A 14494-nucleotide genomic window follows, 5' to 3' on the forward strand; every position below is an offset into this window, starting at 1 on the left:
TAAAGGGACTCTTTCTCAAAGTTAATCTATCAGTCACAGGGGAATATTCTGCACAGGCCGTGAAACCGTTGCGTAATGTCTTTTGTGGATTTACCTGGGTATCCAGGGTCAGGCTTGAACAATACACATACAGTATTAAACAGGCGATATGAAAGATGTGTGCTGCCCAGTGCCATTTCACTTCACTTCATGCTTATGTGGAGCAGGAATTCCCCAAAGTTTCTGAGCTTTACAAGCAGCTAAACACAGATCCAGCTGTTCCCAAAATGTACCAAGAATTATTGCTCCTGCGTCATATTACTTTGCAAGGAACATGATGCATGGTCCAATCTGGGCAACAGAGATGAATTTGTAAAAACACTGCCTTTGTAATGCTATCCTTGCAACTTGTCACATATTGATCTTTGTTAGACCTTTTGGCGTCACTGTTTTACACACTGGGTTGCCCGGCACATGGATACCGGGCTACCCAGCTACCGGGCTACCCTGAGTTCAAACTCAAAGTAAAACGCAAATGGCATAACATAATGACGAAATACATGTCACAAGCATCATTATCATAATTGTGGGATATGAACACTGGTCTCCTGGCTGAAAGTCTTGTGTTTGCCTAACCTATCCACCTGCATTTTCTCTTTGATTGTCTAATAATGACTTTAAGTAATTCCCATTGTAGTTACTTGAAAGCCTGCTGCATCTCATACAGACATTAAAGGGTGCCTTGTGCGTCACTATCAGATGCATAGCGGTGTGAGAATGTGTGATACCTTGGGAATCGGAAGGGGCTGGTCCTCCATAAAGTGACTATGAAAAGAATGGTAGACCCTTTACACAAAAATCTGTGCCCAACACTTTTAAGAGATCATTGTACAAGATTATTGGACACCGGTGTATTTTTAGAAAATGCTTCACACTGGATTAATCTTCCAGGCAAGACACAACAAGCTCAAGACCAACCACACGAGGTAATGACTGGATGTTCTGTGTGTGAGGATTGTGCAATAGCCTGCTGCATTATTTCGATACACTCAGTTCCGATCTCTGGTACAGGTTATAATCTACCTGTATAAATAGTATAACCCTCAGCACACATCTTTCCAATTCCACAATCAACAGGTGAAAAGGCCACTGAAACCATAGAGTCAAAACAAACTAATTGCAAGGTAAGACCAATGTTTGATGACATTGCATTTAACTGTAATTTGGTGATGGCGTGTGTCTGTCTGTTTGTGATGTGGCTATTCAGAGCCGAGAAACATGGGTTAAAAAAAAGTGTCCACTTTGGTGGAGGACCGTAAAACTACTGTTAAACTTTACTGTGACAAACCTTTCTTCTTCTTCTTTCTCAGCAATTAGTTAGCTAAACACAAGAATTACCACGTACAAATTACAAAGTCATCTGCCAAGAATGGCTGCTTGCATGCAGGATGATGGTATTGTCGTGAAGCAAAAGTTTAACTATGATTAACGTTTTGTAAAGCAACAAGCGTCAAGCATGGATTATTTTGCCAGGGCTGTCGTTGGCCAGATTAGAAAGAAAGTGTTTTTTGCTGCGGTACCGATGAGGAATTTAACACAGCTGCTGGAAGATGTATGCTTTCGTGTGGATAGACATGAATGAACCTGCTCAGAAAAAGGTGTGGAAATAAAACTCAAATGTAATCAAGTTTTATGTATTATTCTTTTCTTTTTAATTCCACACATACGACATCAGTGAAGCATGTTCATCTGCATGCAGCCCTGATAGATGGTCGATAACGGGCTGTAACTCTTTAGCCTGGTTCATCCACTTCCCACCTCCAAGGCTTCATTATATTGTTTCTTCACAACGTTTGGAATAAAAGGACACTTATATATACATACACACATATATATCTATATATATATATATATAAATATATATATACCTGCGTGCCACCTGTATTTTGTACGCTAGATCGCTAGCCTGTGTGCTAGAGGGGAGCCAACAGTTGTGTCGTTCATTGGAGCAAGTTACAGTTAGTGTATGCTCTAACTACAGTCTTGAAGACTTGAGTTTGTCATTTTGGCCGTTGCCATCTTGGATTTTGGGCTTCAACATCTCGGAAGCATATTTGGACTGTAGAGGAGCAACATGACGAACACAAGCAGCGACCTTCAGACTGTCCTCCTCGAGAAAACGACCACATAGGTCGTGTGTCAAGCACCGAATTACGACCATATGTTACGTTTCAAAATAGCGCGCCCTCTAGCGGTCAGGTAAATATCGACACTCCGGTGTCTCAGACGATCGCCCCCCCCCCACACGTCGACCTAAACCTACCCCGATTCCACGACATCTTATTATTATATATGGTCTATTTGACTCTAAATGGAATGTAAATGCGAAAATGTATGAAATGAACATCATGCTGTTTTGAAGAAGCCTTGAATTCCAAAAGCAAAGGAAGTACATAGTTAAACTTTGGAGGGCCTAAGTGGATGACCCAGGCCAATGAGTGACTGCCCATCAGGGATGCTCGGAAGAAGAAGAAGGAGTAATGGTGCGGACACACCTGCAAAGAGGCAGGGATAATTTATTTGTCAGCACTACACCTGGCATACTATTAGTTTATGAATTTTGATAGTTTATTGCACACATAGCGGACAGCTGTGGCTCAGAGGTTGAGCGAGTCGTCCTCCAAACAGAAGATTGCCGGATCGAATCCCGACTCCTCCAGTCTGCATGCCGAAGTGTCCTTGGGCAAGATACTGAACCCCCAAATTGCCCCTGATGCTGCACCATCAGTGTGTGAATGTGTATGAATGAGTTAGATCCTGATGTGCCATCAGTGTATGAATGTGTGTGAACGGGCAAAAGTGACTGAATGTAGTGTGAAGCGCCTTGAGTAGCTAGTTAGCTAGAAAAGTGCTATATTAATGCAGGTCCATTTACCATTTACATAGAGCAAACCAAGAGTAGAGGAGATATCTGAGATGTTTTAAGTGAACACAGAAGAGTGTTGTGTGTGCAAGCAAAGATACATCTGAGTGCAAGTGTACAGTTTAAGCAGGAGTGCGAGGAAAGGGTTTTGAGGGAAGGCATTACAAAAATCAAATGGAAAGTCTACCTAAGCTCCATACTCATACATGTGATTTATGGACCAATTTGAATCAAATGTTACAGTTAGAACACGGATACACCACACAGTATTATGGTGCTGGAAGAATTCCCCACTTAGCCCTGATGGAGGACTTAAGCTGCTGATTCACAGCCTGTCTTAATCGGCTGTTAGTAAATAACTCTGAGGATGAGGACTACACCGCAAAATTCTCAAGAAGTAACTTGTAACTCATCAAAGTTGTGATTTCCGGTCATGACTTTGGACGTAATCACGATTGCAAACGCAGCGTTTTCTCGGAAAAGAATCTGACTAATCCTCCGTCACTGTGCTCAGTCGAATGCTATAAATGCTATAATTCTGTTTTACTTCTGCTTTGGATCATGAAAGTGACATCATCAAAATGATTTGCGCTTGTATTTGTTTTTGTTTTTTCAAAATCCAAGTATGTGATTTCAGTTTTACCATTGGATTGTCGTCATTTCTTAAAGCCACACCTGTTTTAGTCAACCAAAGCTGGTGATGCCATGTCATTATGCAACTGGATAATATCGTCAGAGCTAGTTCTATTTTTTCCCCCATGGTCACATAATTTATTCATCCAAATAAGGCCTTATTCAGAGGCATTACGCAATTATTAACGTTCACAGTTGAGACAGGACTCTTTGTTATCTCAAGGACTTTTTTCAAGTTCATGTTTTGGACTTTCAGCTCTTTTCCCCACCCAGGAAATCAACCATTAACTATGGGATGAATCTAACAAGGCAGGGCATAAATGGCAATCACATTCCTTCTTCTGTCTTCTTTTTCTCTGGTGGAGCCATGGGGAAGGGTTACTTCATCAGCAAAGCAGTCGCCGTAACCTGTGTGGCTGTAGCCATAGGTGCTGTGGTCACCATCATAGCTTTGTCGGTGGTTTACGCTCAAGAGAAGTCCAAGAATGAAGTTCCATCCCCTACCAGCTCTCCTGTCCCCACCACGCCCTCCACCCCGAAGGAGCCCTGGCAGCGCTACAGACTTCCAGACTCCCTCGTTCCTGTCTCCTACAATGTCACCCTGTGGCCCCGGCTGGAGCCCAACTTGGATAACCTGTACATCTTCACCGGAAACTCCACGGTCATCTTCAAATGTGTGAAGGAGACGGACCTCATCATCATTCACTCCAACAAGCTGAACCTCACCAGCTTTGAAGGACACCATGCCGAGCTCAGGGGCCTCGATAGGGCCACTACGCCCGCCATGAAAACCACCTGGCTGGAGATTCCCACCCAGTACCTGGTGATCCAGCTCGACAGCCCGCTGCATGCCGGCAGCACGTACGAGCTCTTCACTGACTTTGTTGGGGAGCTGGCCGACGACCTGGGAGGATTCTACAGGAGTGAATACATGGAAGATGGGGTGAAAAAGTATGCTCTTCTTTCTAAATTTGATTTCTTAAATTATTTTTATTCATTTAGTTTGAAATATTATTAGTTTATGAACCTTAAAATCTACTCTGCCTCAAAGTAGGAAGTTAATTTTATGTTTTAATAAAAAAAAATCAGTCCGTGATGTAAAAGCATGCTTTACAAATACAAAAATACAGAGTAGTAATCATAATCAGTTCTCTACAAGTCATAAGAGCTGTAAGTCATAAGTCAAGTTTTTTCTTTCTTCACAAAAACTTGAGATAAAATTACAAGAGCATTTTTAACCTTTTTGGATCACAACATGCATCTATTTAACAATATATGCTAAAGAGTAAAAAAATGAATTCCTTCAAATTCTTAACCCAGTCATCTTGTCCTCCTTTTAAAATAACATAACATATTTCAACAAGTAATGTAATGACATCCAACCATAATCAATCTGCAACTGTTTGCAACAAGGGATGTGGTTTTTGTGTGTGTGTGTGTGTGTGTGTGTGTGTGTGTGTGTGTGTGTGTGTGTGTGTGTGTGTGTGTGTGTGTGTGTGTGTGTGTGTGTGAATGTGTGTGAATGTGTATGTGTGTGTGGAAGTCTCTCAATAACAAAGGGTTTAAGGAAAATGTCTACACAAAAAAACAACAACCACCAAAATAACTCATATTTCATGTGGGTGTTGATTATTGAGTGTTTGTATCTGCTATTGTCAGAGTCGTGGCCACAACTCAAATGCAGCCAACGGATGCCAGGAAAGCCTTCCCCTGCTTCGATGAGCCCGCTATGAAAGCTGTTTTCCACATAACTATCATCCACCCCAGCGAGACTGTGGCTCTGTCCAACTCCATGAACTACGGCAAGTTCTCCTTTCAGTGACATTTCACAAGTGAACTGTCGTAACCAAAACTTCAAATGTTAACGTGTCTTACCTCAATTACGTTTTGGTATATCCGTATTTCATTTACAACAACAGCAAACAACAGCAAACATAACATCCTCAGCTGTTTTTCCTCATTCACAATGAGTCTGCTTTATTTTTCTCCACACAGACCCAGTTAACATCACTATAAATGGACACAATTTCATCCTGACGAGTTTTAAGCCCACACCGATTATGTCAACCTACTTGCTGGCTTTTGTTGTGTGTGATTTCACATTCGTTACGACGGGACCGGAAGCAGAAATTTTGGTAAATATTTAGTACATTTTATCATACAAATGGATATAGGTTAAATGTCTACATTATTTTGTATTATATTTTATAGGTCTTTGAATTCTTTTGAATACAAAAAATACTACAAACAGTTTGATTTTAATCATTGTGTATTAATGCTTCTTTAACAGTTTTAACAGTTAGTTAACTGTATGATATGTTGAAGTGAATTGAATCACAATTTGTTATCACTTATTATGCAATATTATAAACCGCTGCTGCTCAGACTATGACTACAAGTTCCAACACTAGAAATTGGCTTGTCTGTCAGTTGCTGCCCTGCCCTGTGGGATGTAGTGACTCTATGCTGCCCTCTGCTGGACTACAAACTCACATCTCTGGCCTCCCAGTTTTGTTCTGCCTGGTTAATGAAGGACTGTTTGTGTCCAGATCAGGATCTGGGCTCGCAGGAAGGCTATAGAGGAGGGCCAGGGAGACTATGCCCTGGAGAAGACTGGGCCCATACTGTCCTTCTTTGAGGGCTACTATAACATTTCTTACCCCCTGAAAAAGTCAGGTAGGAGCCAGACACACACACACACACACACACACACACACACACACACACACACACACACACACACACACACACACACACACACACACACACACACAATGCATCCAATAGAGTAAATAGATTGACACTTCTGTATTCTTTTTAGACCAGATTGGACTTCCTGACTTCAGCGCCGGAGCCATGGAGAACTGGGGCCTCATCACCTATAGAGAAACCGCCCTCTTATATAATCCTGGCGTGTCCTCCAATAGAGACAAGGAGTGGGTGGCTACAGTCATCTCGCATGAGCTCGCTCACATGGTATCAAACTTAAGGCCATTCAATGCAGCATGCCCTCCAAAAAAAACAATTATATGGTTGATATTAACTGTGTTTAGCTTTGAAGTGTGTTTCAAAACCTTCCAATAACATGAAGCTCTGTCTTCTCAGTGGTTTGGGAACTTGGTGACCACTCGATGGTGGAATGACTTGTGGCTCAACGAGGGTTTTGCCACCTACGTCTCTTATCTCGGAGCCAACTATGTTGAGCCAACATGGAATATGGTAAGATTTGTCTTCTTACATCCAAGCTGAGAATTTACTCACTGGATCTCCTTTTTAAATTGCTCCAATGTGAGCCACCGCCAATGTGGATTTAGAAATCAATTTTATATTTTGCTTTAAATCTCAAATATTTCTCTGTCCATTTTCCAGAAAGATTTAATGGTTCTGAATGATATCATTGGTGTGATGGTTAATGACGCCTTGGCCTCCTCCCACCCGCTCTCATCCAAAGAGGAGGACATCTTGAGGCCCGCGGACATCAGTTCACTGTTTGACAGCATCACATACAGCAAGGTGTGGTGTAATTGAGGGTCACATGTCAGCTTGCTAACCCCTGCGTATTTTCACTTCAAGCCCCGCTAGCCAAGAGGTTGACCTCCACTAAACGAAAGAAGAATGAATTCAAATGTTTTATTTTTTCCCCGGGTGACCCCAATCAAGGACCCTTGACACTCTTTGAGAATGACAGGATTAAAGTGCTAATGAATCACTGATCCTCATTAACAGAATGCTTTGATTCTGTCCCATCCGATACAAACACTGCTAATATCCTCCTGTGTTTCATTACAGGGAGCTTCAGTCCTCAGGATGCTCTCCTATTTCATCACTGAAACAGTCTTTTCCAAAGGACTCCATGTGAGTACAGCTCATTACATTTTGTTTTGTAATTTGTTAATGTTGTCGTATCACCATTTTATCTAACTTGCTTTTATTCACCACCAAAGCACTAGAGCGTAACCAATACGTTGTTATCTGTCTGCAGACATACTTAGAGGAGTTCAAGTATAAGAACACAGTCTACAAAGACCTCTGGACGCATCTGCAAATGGTAAGATAGCACTATCATCATGACTGCTTACTTTCCACAAAACAGCTGCTTATAAACAAAATGTCTCCAAAGCCATAGTGCAGTATCTATAGATTTAAATTAACGCAGTAGTCGGAGATGATTTTTGGTCACTTGAGGGCAGCGCAACAAGCTGTCAACAAAACTTTACAAAGTTGCTCAGGCTAACATGTTAGCATGCAGTTGCCTGTTTAAATATCCACAGTACATAAACATTTGTGTTCATTTGAAGTTTTGTTTCTGGACACCCGAACACTGTTTAGTCTAAAACAGTAAATAGTAAATATCTGACTCTTTTACTCCTAAATTCTCCCCACCATGTTCACAATAGTGGCTCACTTGTTTTCTCTGACAGAAATTTACAAAATTTAAGTTGAATTTATAAGAAATACAACTTGCTCCGTTCGAACCAGTAGCTTAAGGTGGCTAATGTTAGCAAACTTTAGGTAGCCAAGGTATTATTAGAGCATTCTACCCTTTTCTTCTGTAGGCTACAGTTTAGCATTTACCACTAAGCATTTTATTGTAATTTCCACTTGGGATCTCTTCGGCTGCTTTTCAACAACAAATACGTAGGCTTGCTTTAAATCATTTGTTGTCGACTCAATGATCAATGAATAAGTCAGTCAGAATAAGTCAGTTCTGAGATGAGACCTTGAATACATTTTAAATAAACAAATATATAAAAAGTTATTCCTCTGCAGGGAGCATGTGACACTATTCCTAATATTTTAATATTCCTCTCATCAGGCAGTGGATAACGCCGGCATAAAGCTGCCTGAGTCTGTAGAGGTAATCATGAACCGGTGGATCCTCCAGATGGGGTTCCCATTGGTCACCATCAACACCCACACTGGAAATATTACCCAGAAGCACTTCTTGTTAGACCCAGAGGCTGTAGTGACCAGACCCTCAGAGTTCAAGTAGGAAACAGTTTTAATGTTTTGTGTGAATATGCTGAATATACCGTATATGAATATTGATCCCTGTCATAAATAGCTCACTGCATGTACTCTGTGTTTATGTACAAAATGGCTGGATGGATGTGGTTCTAGTTACGAGTGGTTTGTCCCTGTTACGTCGATTAAGTCTGGTAAACCTCAAGAGCAGTACTGGCTTATGGAAAAAGAAGGTAAGATTTACTTCAGGACTACATCCAGAGCATTGTAAAGATGTTGAACACAATGCAAAAAAAGGTGCTTTTTTTCATCTCCATCCAAACAGCTATCAACACAAACATGATTCTTGGTGCTAATGAGTGGCTGATTGCCAACATCGATATGCAGGGCTTCTACAGAGTCAACTACGACTCTGAAAACTGGGAGCGTCTCCTCGCCAAGCTGAGCTCCCGACATCAGGTACACAACGATGCACTACTTCTGCAGTGTTTCTGAGTGACTGTCCAAGCCCCCAAACTCAACCCCATTGTTCACTTTTCAGGATATTCCACTGATCAACCGAGCGCAAGTCATCGATGATGCTTTCAACCTTGCGAGGTGAGGCCACGTTTTTACGAAGCACTGCTGTCAAATATTGAAAGCAAGAGCTGAGCAATTGTGTCCGTTTCAGAGCAACGATTGTCAACACAACTCTTGCTCTGAGGACAACCAAGTTCCTCAGTAAAGAAGTCGAATACATGCCCTGGGAGACGGCCCGTCGCAACCTGAACTACTTCTTCCTGATGTTTGACCGCAGTGAAGTGTATGGACCCATGCAGGTTTGGTCAACTTTTCATGTACTCCATCAATGATTTAATTATTGAATTCCCCTTAATTCCCCTCAACAAAGCACGGAGGGAAAAAAAGACGTTGAGTTCTTGCTGTTGCTTTGCTGAGGAGGGAAACAAGCCCATTAAAAGATTTGGGGTTTACGAAATACCAACCTTTCGTCTGCATTTGCCGTTGTCACTTCCTAACACATCTACCAGTTTCTTGCCTTTGGGGGGCCCTATGCAAGATTGTATTTGAGGGCCCCTAATTTGTCAAACTACGATGGGGGGATTCAAAACATTTAAGATCATTTGTGGAGATGCATCAATCAGATCACAAACAGTTGTGCAAATTAACAAAATGCCTTCATCCCTCAGGCTTACCTAAAGAAACAGGTCACCCCTCTGTTCAACCACTTCAAAGAGATCACTCTGGACTGGACAAAGATCCCAGATAAGCATACCGACCAGTAAGGATGCTAACATCTCTATTTTACTCTTTTGAACACACCTGTGCTACAATAACAATAACAATTTTGTAACAATATGAACAACTACATTATATTGCAGATTTTAGTTTTACGATAAAACCATGATGACCATGAATTTACTTTTATCTTGGCAGAAATATATTCTATATAATCTTGTTCACTTGCATTCTCAAACCTGGAAAACTTCTATTTTTGTAATATAAAAGTAACAAACACTACTAAGTCTAAAGCAGAGAAATTAGGCCGTTCTAAAATCTGATTAAATGTTGTTGTTTTTTAAATACACTAAATGAAGGGACCCATCTCCCTGATGGAGCCCCTTCTCTCTTCCCAGACCTGACCCTTGTATAATCTCATGTCCCTGTCCAGGTACAATGAGGTGAATGCAATCTCCATCGCCTGCAGTACGGGAGTGGAGGGCTGTCATGAACTAACCACTGGCTGGTTCAGAGACTGGATGAACAATCCAACTAACAACAGGTCCGGTGACACCCAGCGCTTTTCTTTCATTCTTTCTTTTCCATCCTCTCTTAATTTCACAAGCATATCGTTCTTCTTGTCTAAGAACTAACTATGGCAAATGTGTGAACACAAGTGTGGTGGCAATTTCTGTTGACTAAAGCAAAGAGGTCAGAAACGTGGGTTGCTGTAGGGTTTAATCACGCATCTGCAGGTGGACTCACAGCACAGTCTAAGAATGAAGGCTGGGTCAGAGAGTGTGTCAGTATTTAATAAACATTGATAGCTGCAGGGTTGGGAACAGGGTGAGTTACATATTGTTACATGTGGGACCAATAAAGTCATGTCAGCATATCGAACAATGTCATGTGATGCTATCACGGTTTTCTCAGCTGCTGCTAGTCAGAAGTCTTGCTGTCAAAGAGTCAAGGTTTTATGACGAGTAGGCTACAGGTCTTTGTCGGCATTGGCCGGCCCGCCTATGGAAACAAAGCACAGAGGAACGGAAACTGTATTACTCTGTATCCCATAAAATGCATCTTTAAATGCAGCAGTTTTATTTGAATTCAAGTATTTTCGTTCTCTTTTTTTCTTCCGCTCAACCTCGCTGATTCCCTCTCTAGTCACTTATGTCATTGCTTACTCACTGTCCTCTTCATCAATCATTGCAGCATTAGTCCCAACCTGAAGTACACAGTGTACTGCAGTGCGATTGCAGCAGGAGGAGTGAAAGAGTGGGACTTTGCTTGGTCCATGTTCAAGAACGCCACCATCGCTTCGGAGGCTTCGAAACTCAGGTCTGCTCTGTCCTGCACCCAACGGCCCTGGCTGCTGAACAGGTCAGTAACACTGACATGCTGCATGCTGCCACCTTTGCTGACAGAGAATTGTCGTTGCAGGATTTCAGCAATGCTAACTCAAACAGTACATTTGACACGTGTGACTGTGTTTCAGGTACCTGGAGTATTGTCTAGACCCAGAGAAGATCCGTAAACAGGATGCCAGCTCCACCATCATTTCCATTGCTGGTAGCCCCGTCGGTCAACCTCTGGCATGGGACTTTGTCAGAGCCAAATGGGGCTATATATTCAATGAGTAAGTTTGGATGTGCACACATATATAGGCTAATGCTACAGTAAACTCTATAACTACTATTGGATGAATTAGCATTGAATTTGGCACGGATATCCATAGTGTGCAGAGGATAAATCCTGGTGATATTGGTAGTCTTCCGTCCTCGAACACCATCTTCAGGTCAAAAATGTATATTTATATTTATAACCAATCCTTTTGTTTATGACCAAATCCTAGCAAAATGAATGCTATTTGCTTCACCACAATTTAGCAAATGCTCACATGCTAAACTTAGACAGTAAGCATATTTTTACCTGCTAAACTTAAGCCTGTAAGCATAGTGACGTTAGCATAGTGACGTTAGCATAGTGACGTTAGCATAGTGACATTAGCATAGTGACGTTGAGCGTGTTAGCATCCTGACACTAACGTCTAGCTTTATAGAGCCACTGAAGACTATTAGTCCTGACATCAAAATGTCCAACCAAACAGCTTAGTTGCCACCAAAATGACCAACGCCTGTCTTGTTGTCACCTTTTTCTTCAGTTACTCTGCTGGAACGTTTTCCTACGGAGGACTGATTTACGGACTGACCAAACGATTCTCCACTGAGTTCGACTACAAGCAGGTATAGTTTCTCTTTTGTTCATTGTTGTTTTCTGTCGGAGCCTTTGATCCAATATTTCCTTTCACACCGATGCTGTGTGAGAAAATAAATATTAAAAACTAGGCTAATGTTTAAGAAAATGTTCTTATATCCGAATCCTAAAGTTTACACCTTGACATACTTTTTAGTCATTGTACTCCACATGCAGTGATCAAATCCCAGTAACCCCCCCAACCCCATTCCCCTGTTCCTCTCCAGTTACTGCAGTTCAAAGAAGACAATGCGGGCCAGCTTGGTTCGGCCACCTGGTCTGTTGAAGAGGCGCTGCAGAGAATCAAGGCCAACATGAAATGGGTAGCTTTGAACAAGAAGCAGGTGCTTGAATGGTTCAACACTGAATCTTCTTCTCCAATTTAACTCTTCGCAGTTTTTAAATGTAGATTCTTTTACTGATTTTTACTCCAACTGGAAGCTAATGTGTTATTATGAATATCCTTTTTTATATGGGGAATATGTTTTAATGCTGTACATACTGTCAAATTTTGAAAGGTTTTGAATAAATAAATAAACAAATAAATATAAAAGAGATATTCTGGATTTTCATGTTTTTTAGCATCTATTGTGACATTTTGTATTTCTACATTCTAAACGTACTTTGAGCTTTCATACTTAGTGAAGAAGATAAAGCAAAAATATGATTTTTTGGTGTTTTTTGCAAAGGCTGCGAGCACAGTTATTGAGAATAACTGCTCCAGACAGATCACAGTGTTGACATAGCAACAGTCAATACACAAACCATCTTCATCTTTAACGACTAAGACATCATATTATCAAGTTCTGGGTCATATACTGCAGAGAAACACGTCCAACAGGAAGCGACAATCAGCATTTGGATTGTAATGAAACAGCATTATTGGCTTTAAACTTTCTCAATTGAAGGGGAGACATGGTGAATAGTGTTAACATTTTAACTGTTACATATCAGCATGAAATATATTATTTTGTCAAATAAAGAGTCTGACCATTGTATCTTTAAATTGTTTGTATCAGCAGTTCTTCTCCCTCCTTTTTGTGTTGTTTGACGTTTCCTCTCAATGGTCTGTGAGTGGGTTTATGTTCTCCTCAGGGATTGGCTGCTATGTCTGCTCCCTCTGCTCGTCCCCGCCTCCTCCTCTCCTGATCACACCTGCTGCCAATCATTCAATCAAGACTGCTGCCACAGTATTTAAGCACCGGCTCCACAGCCAGTGTTTACTGAATCGTCCGTTTATTTAAGGTGAAGTCTCTTTCCGCACTCCTCGTTTGAGCAGGAAGAAATTCCAGTCTGCCATCTTGAAGGCTGTCCCAAAGCTCGTATTTCTCCTCTGAGGAGTGAGAGATCTCTGAGGGGCCATGACTGGATATCAGTTATTGATTGGAAGGTGCAGCTCATCTGACTGATCTGATATGTCTCAACATCACTGGAGTTTCATTCCAGAGGCAAGACAGATAACAGTTAAACATCAGAGTTAGTTGAAGGTCTGAACATCAAAATGATAACAAATAACTTTGGAATTCATTAAAAAGAGAGCATAGAGTCTGTCAGCAAGAAACACATTTCTACTCAGTCACGTGAATTCCTGAGTGTCCTTTGATATGAGTCCCTGAAACATGTATACTCATAAATGACACTTTAATGATACTCTGGGTAATTACATATTGATTTGCAGTCAGAATGAATACAGACACAATAAATTAATAAATAACAGAAAGGCATTCTGCCAGTAGAAATACATAACAGAGGTTGTTATTCATGAGCAGGTGTTTGTTAAACAGGTAAGAGACTACAGAGAGAAAACACTGCTGCTCTGACAGAGAAGTGTGGGCCTTTTGTCATTGTTGTACTGTGCTGAATGACAGCTGATCCAGCTGAGATCAGAAGCAAACGTCGCTTCACATGATGCTTGAGAGGACAGGAGGTCTCTAAAAACACATTTCCTCTCTCTCCCTCGCGTCTGTGGTGGGAGGGACTAAGACGCAAGACTTTTTGAGCCTTTTGTGCTTTTATATCGGTGCATTTACCCACAAATCATTGCGTTAAACAATGGTTTAACAGGGAAGCACAGAGGACTTTACAAAAAAGCTAAACAAAGAGGACGGCACATGAGACTAAAGAGTTAATATGGAACATAAAACACTGGAAACCAGGGGAACGGGCTATATTACACACCTGGTTTATTCATCAACCAGTTAGTTTGCTTATTGAAGCTGTTTTAACTAAAACAAGTAAATACATTATTTGACAATTAAGAGCCTGGAAGACGGGGAAGTAAAACATGTAAAATAAAAAACCCACACTTTTAGATGACATGTTTTCAAGTGCTGTCCTATTTATATTCATACCATTTCAGACACTCACAGGCTCTAACACTCAACCATTGGGACATTGAGATTGGGCCTATGAGACTTGGGATGCAGCCTCTGCTTGTCTCACCTGTGGCAAATCGTCATAGCGATGGTAGTGAAGTTGTGGTATCGACAGGTCAAACACAAGAAGAGTCGCCTCCTGATGGCC

At 41.3% G+C, this 14494-nt stretch overlaps 1 protein-coding gene across 3 annotated transcripts; it reads left to right on the top strand.

The window, feature by feature from the left end:
* The first annotated feature begins 801 nt into the window (after positions 1-801).
* On the top strand, positions 802-12528 carry LOC311018928 (aminopeptidase N-like). Of its 3 annotated transcripts, XM_084018048.1 has the most exons (22): positions 802-965; positions 1117-1163; positions 3901-4486; positions 5195-5337; positions 5531-5670; positions 6085-6211; positions 6357-6511; positions 6641-6754; positions 6905-7048; positions 7325-7390; positions 7518-7583; positions 8352-8524; positions 8657-8733; positions 8826-8959; positions 9042-9097; positions 9171-9318; positions 9688-9779; positions 10170-10280; positions 10931-11098; positions 11214-11354; positions 11880-11961; positions 12199-12528. In XM_084018048.1, the coding sequence occupies exons 3-22, from the start codon at positions 3903-3905 to the stop codon at positions 12355-12357; spliced, it is 2880 nt and encodes a 959-aa protein (XP_083874174.1). In that variant the 5' UTR covers positions 802-965; positions 1117-1163; positions 3901-3902; the 3' UTR covers positions 12358-12528. The 3 variants fall into 3 exon arrangements, with proteins under 3 accessions (XP_083874174.1, XP_083874175.1, XP_083874173.1); XM_084018049.1 differs by lacking the exon at positions 1117-1163; XM_084018047.1 differs by lacking the exon at positions 802-965 and having other exon boundaries at positions 1009-1163.
* Positions 12529-14494: the final 1966 nt, after the last annotated feature.

Source organism: Eutrigla gurnardus, assembly GCF_963514095.1.
Source record: "Eutrigla gurnardus genome assembly, chromosome: 1".
Taxonomy (NCBI): domain Eukaryota; kingdom Metazoa; phylum Chordata; class Actinopteri; order Perciformes; family Triglidae; genus Eutrigla; species Eutrigla gurnardus.

What these genes read in the sequence shown, in the direction of transcription:
- LOC311018928 (XM_084018048.1), top strand. Translation starts at nt 3,903, where the DNA reads ATGGGGAAGGGTTACTTCATCAGCAAAGCAGTCGCCGTAACCTGTGTG. An exon ending in TTGAGCCAACATGGAATATG is followed by an intron (nt 6,755 to 6,904) that starts GTAAGATTTGTC and finishes TCCATTTTCCAG; the next exon opens with AAAGATTTAATGGTTCTGAA. An exon ending in TCTTTTCCAAAGGACTCCAT is followed by an intron (nt 7,391 to 7,517) that starts GTGAGTACAGCT and finishes ATCTGTCTGCAG; the next exon opens with ACATACTTAGAGGAGTTCAA.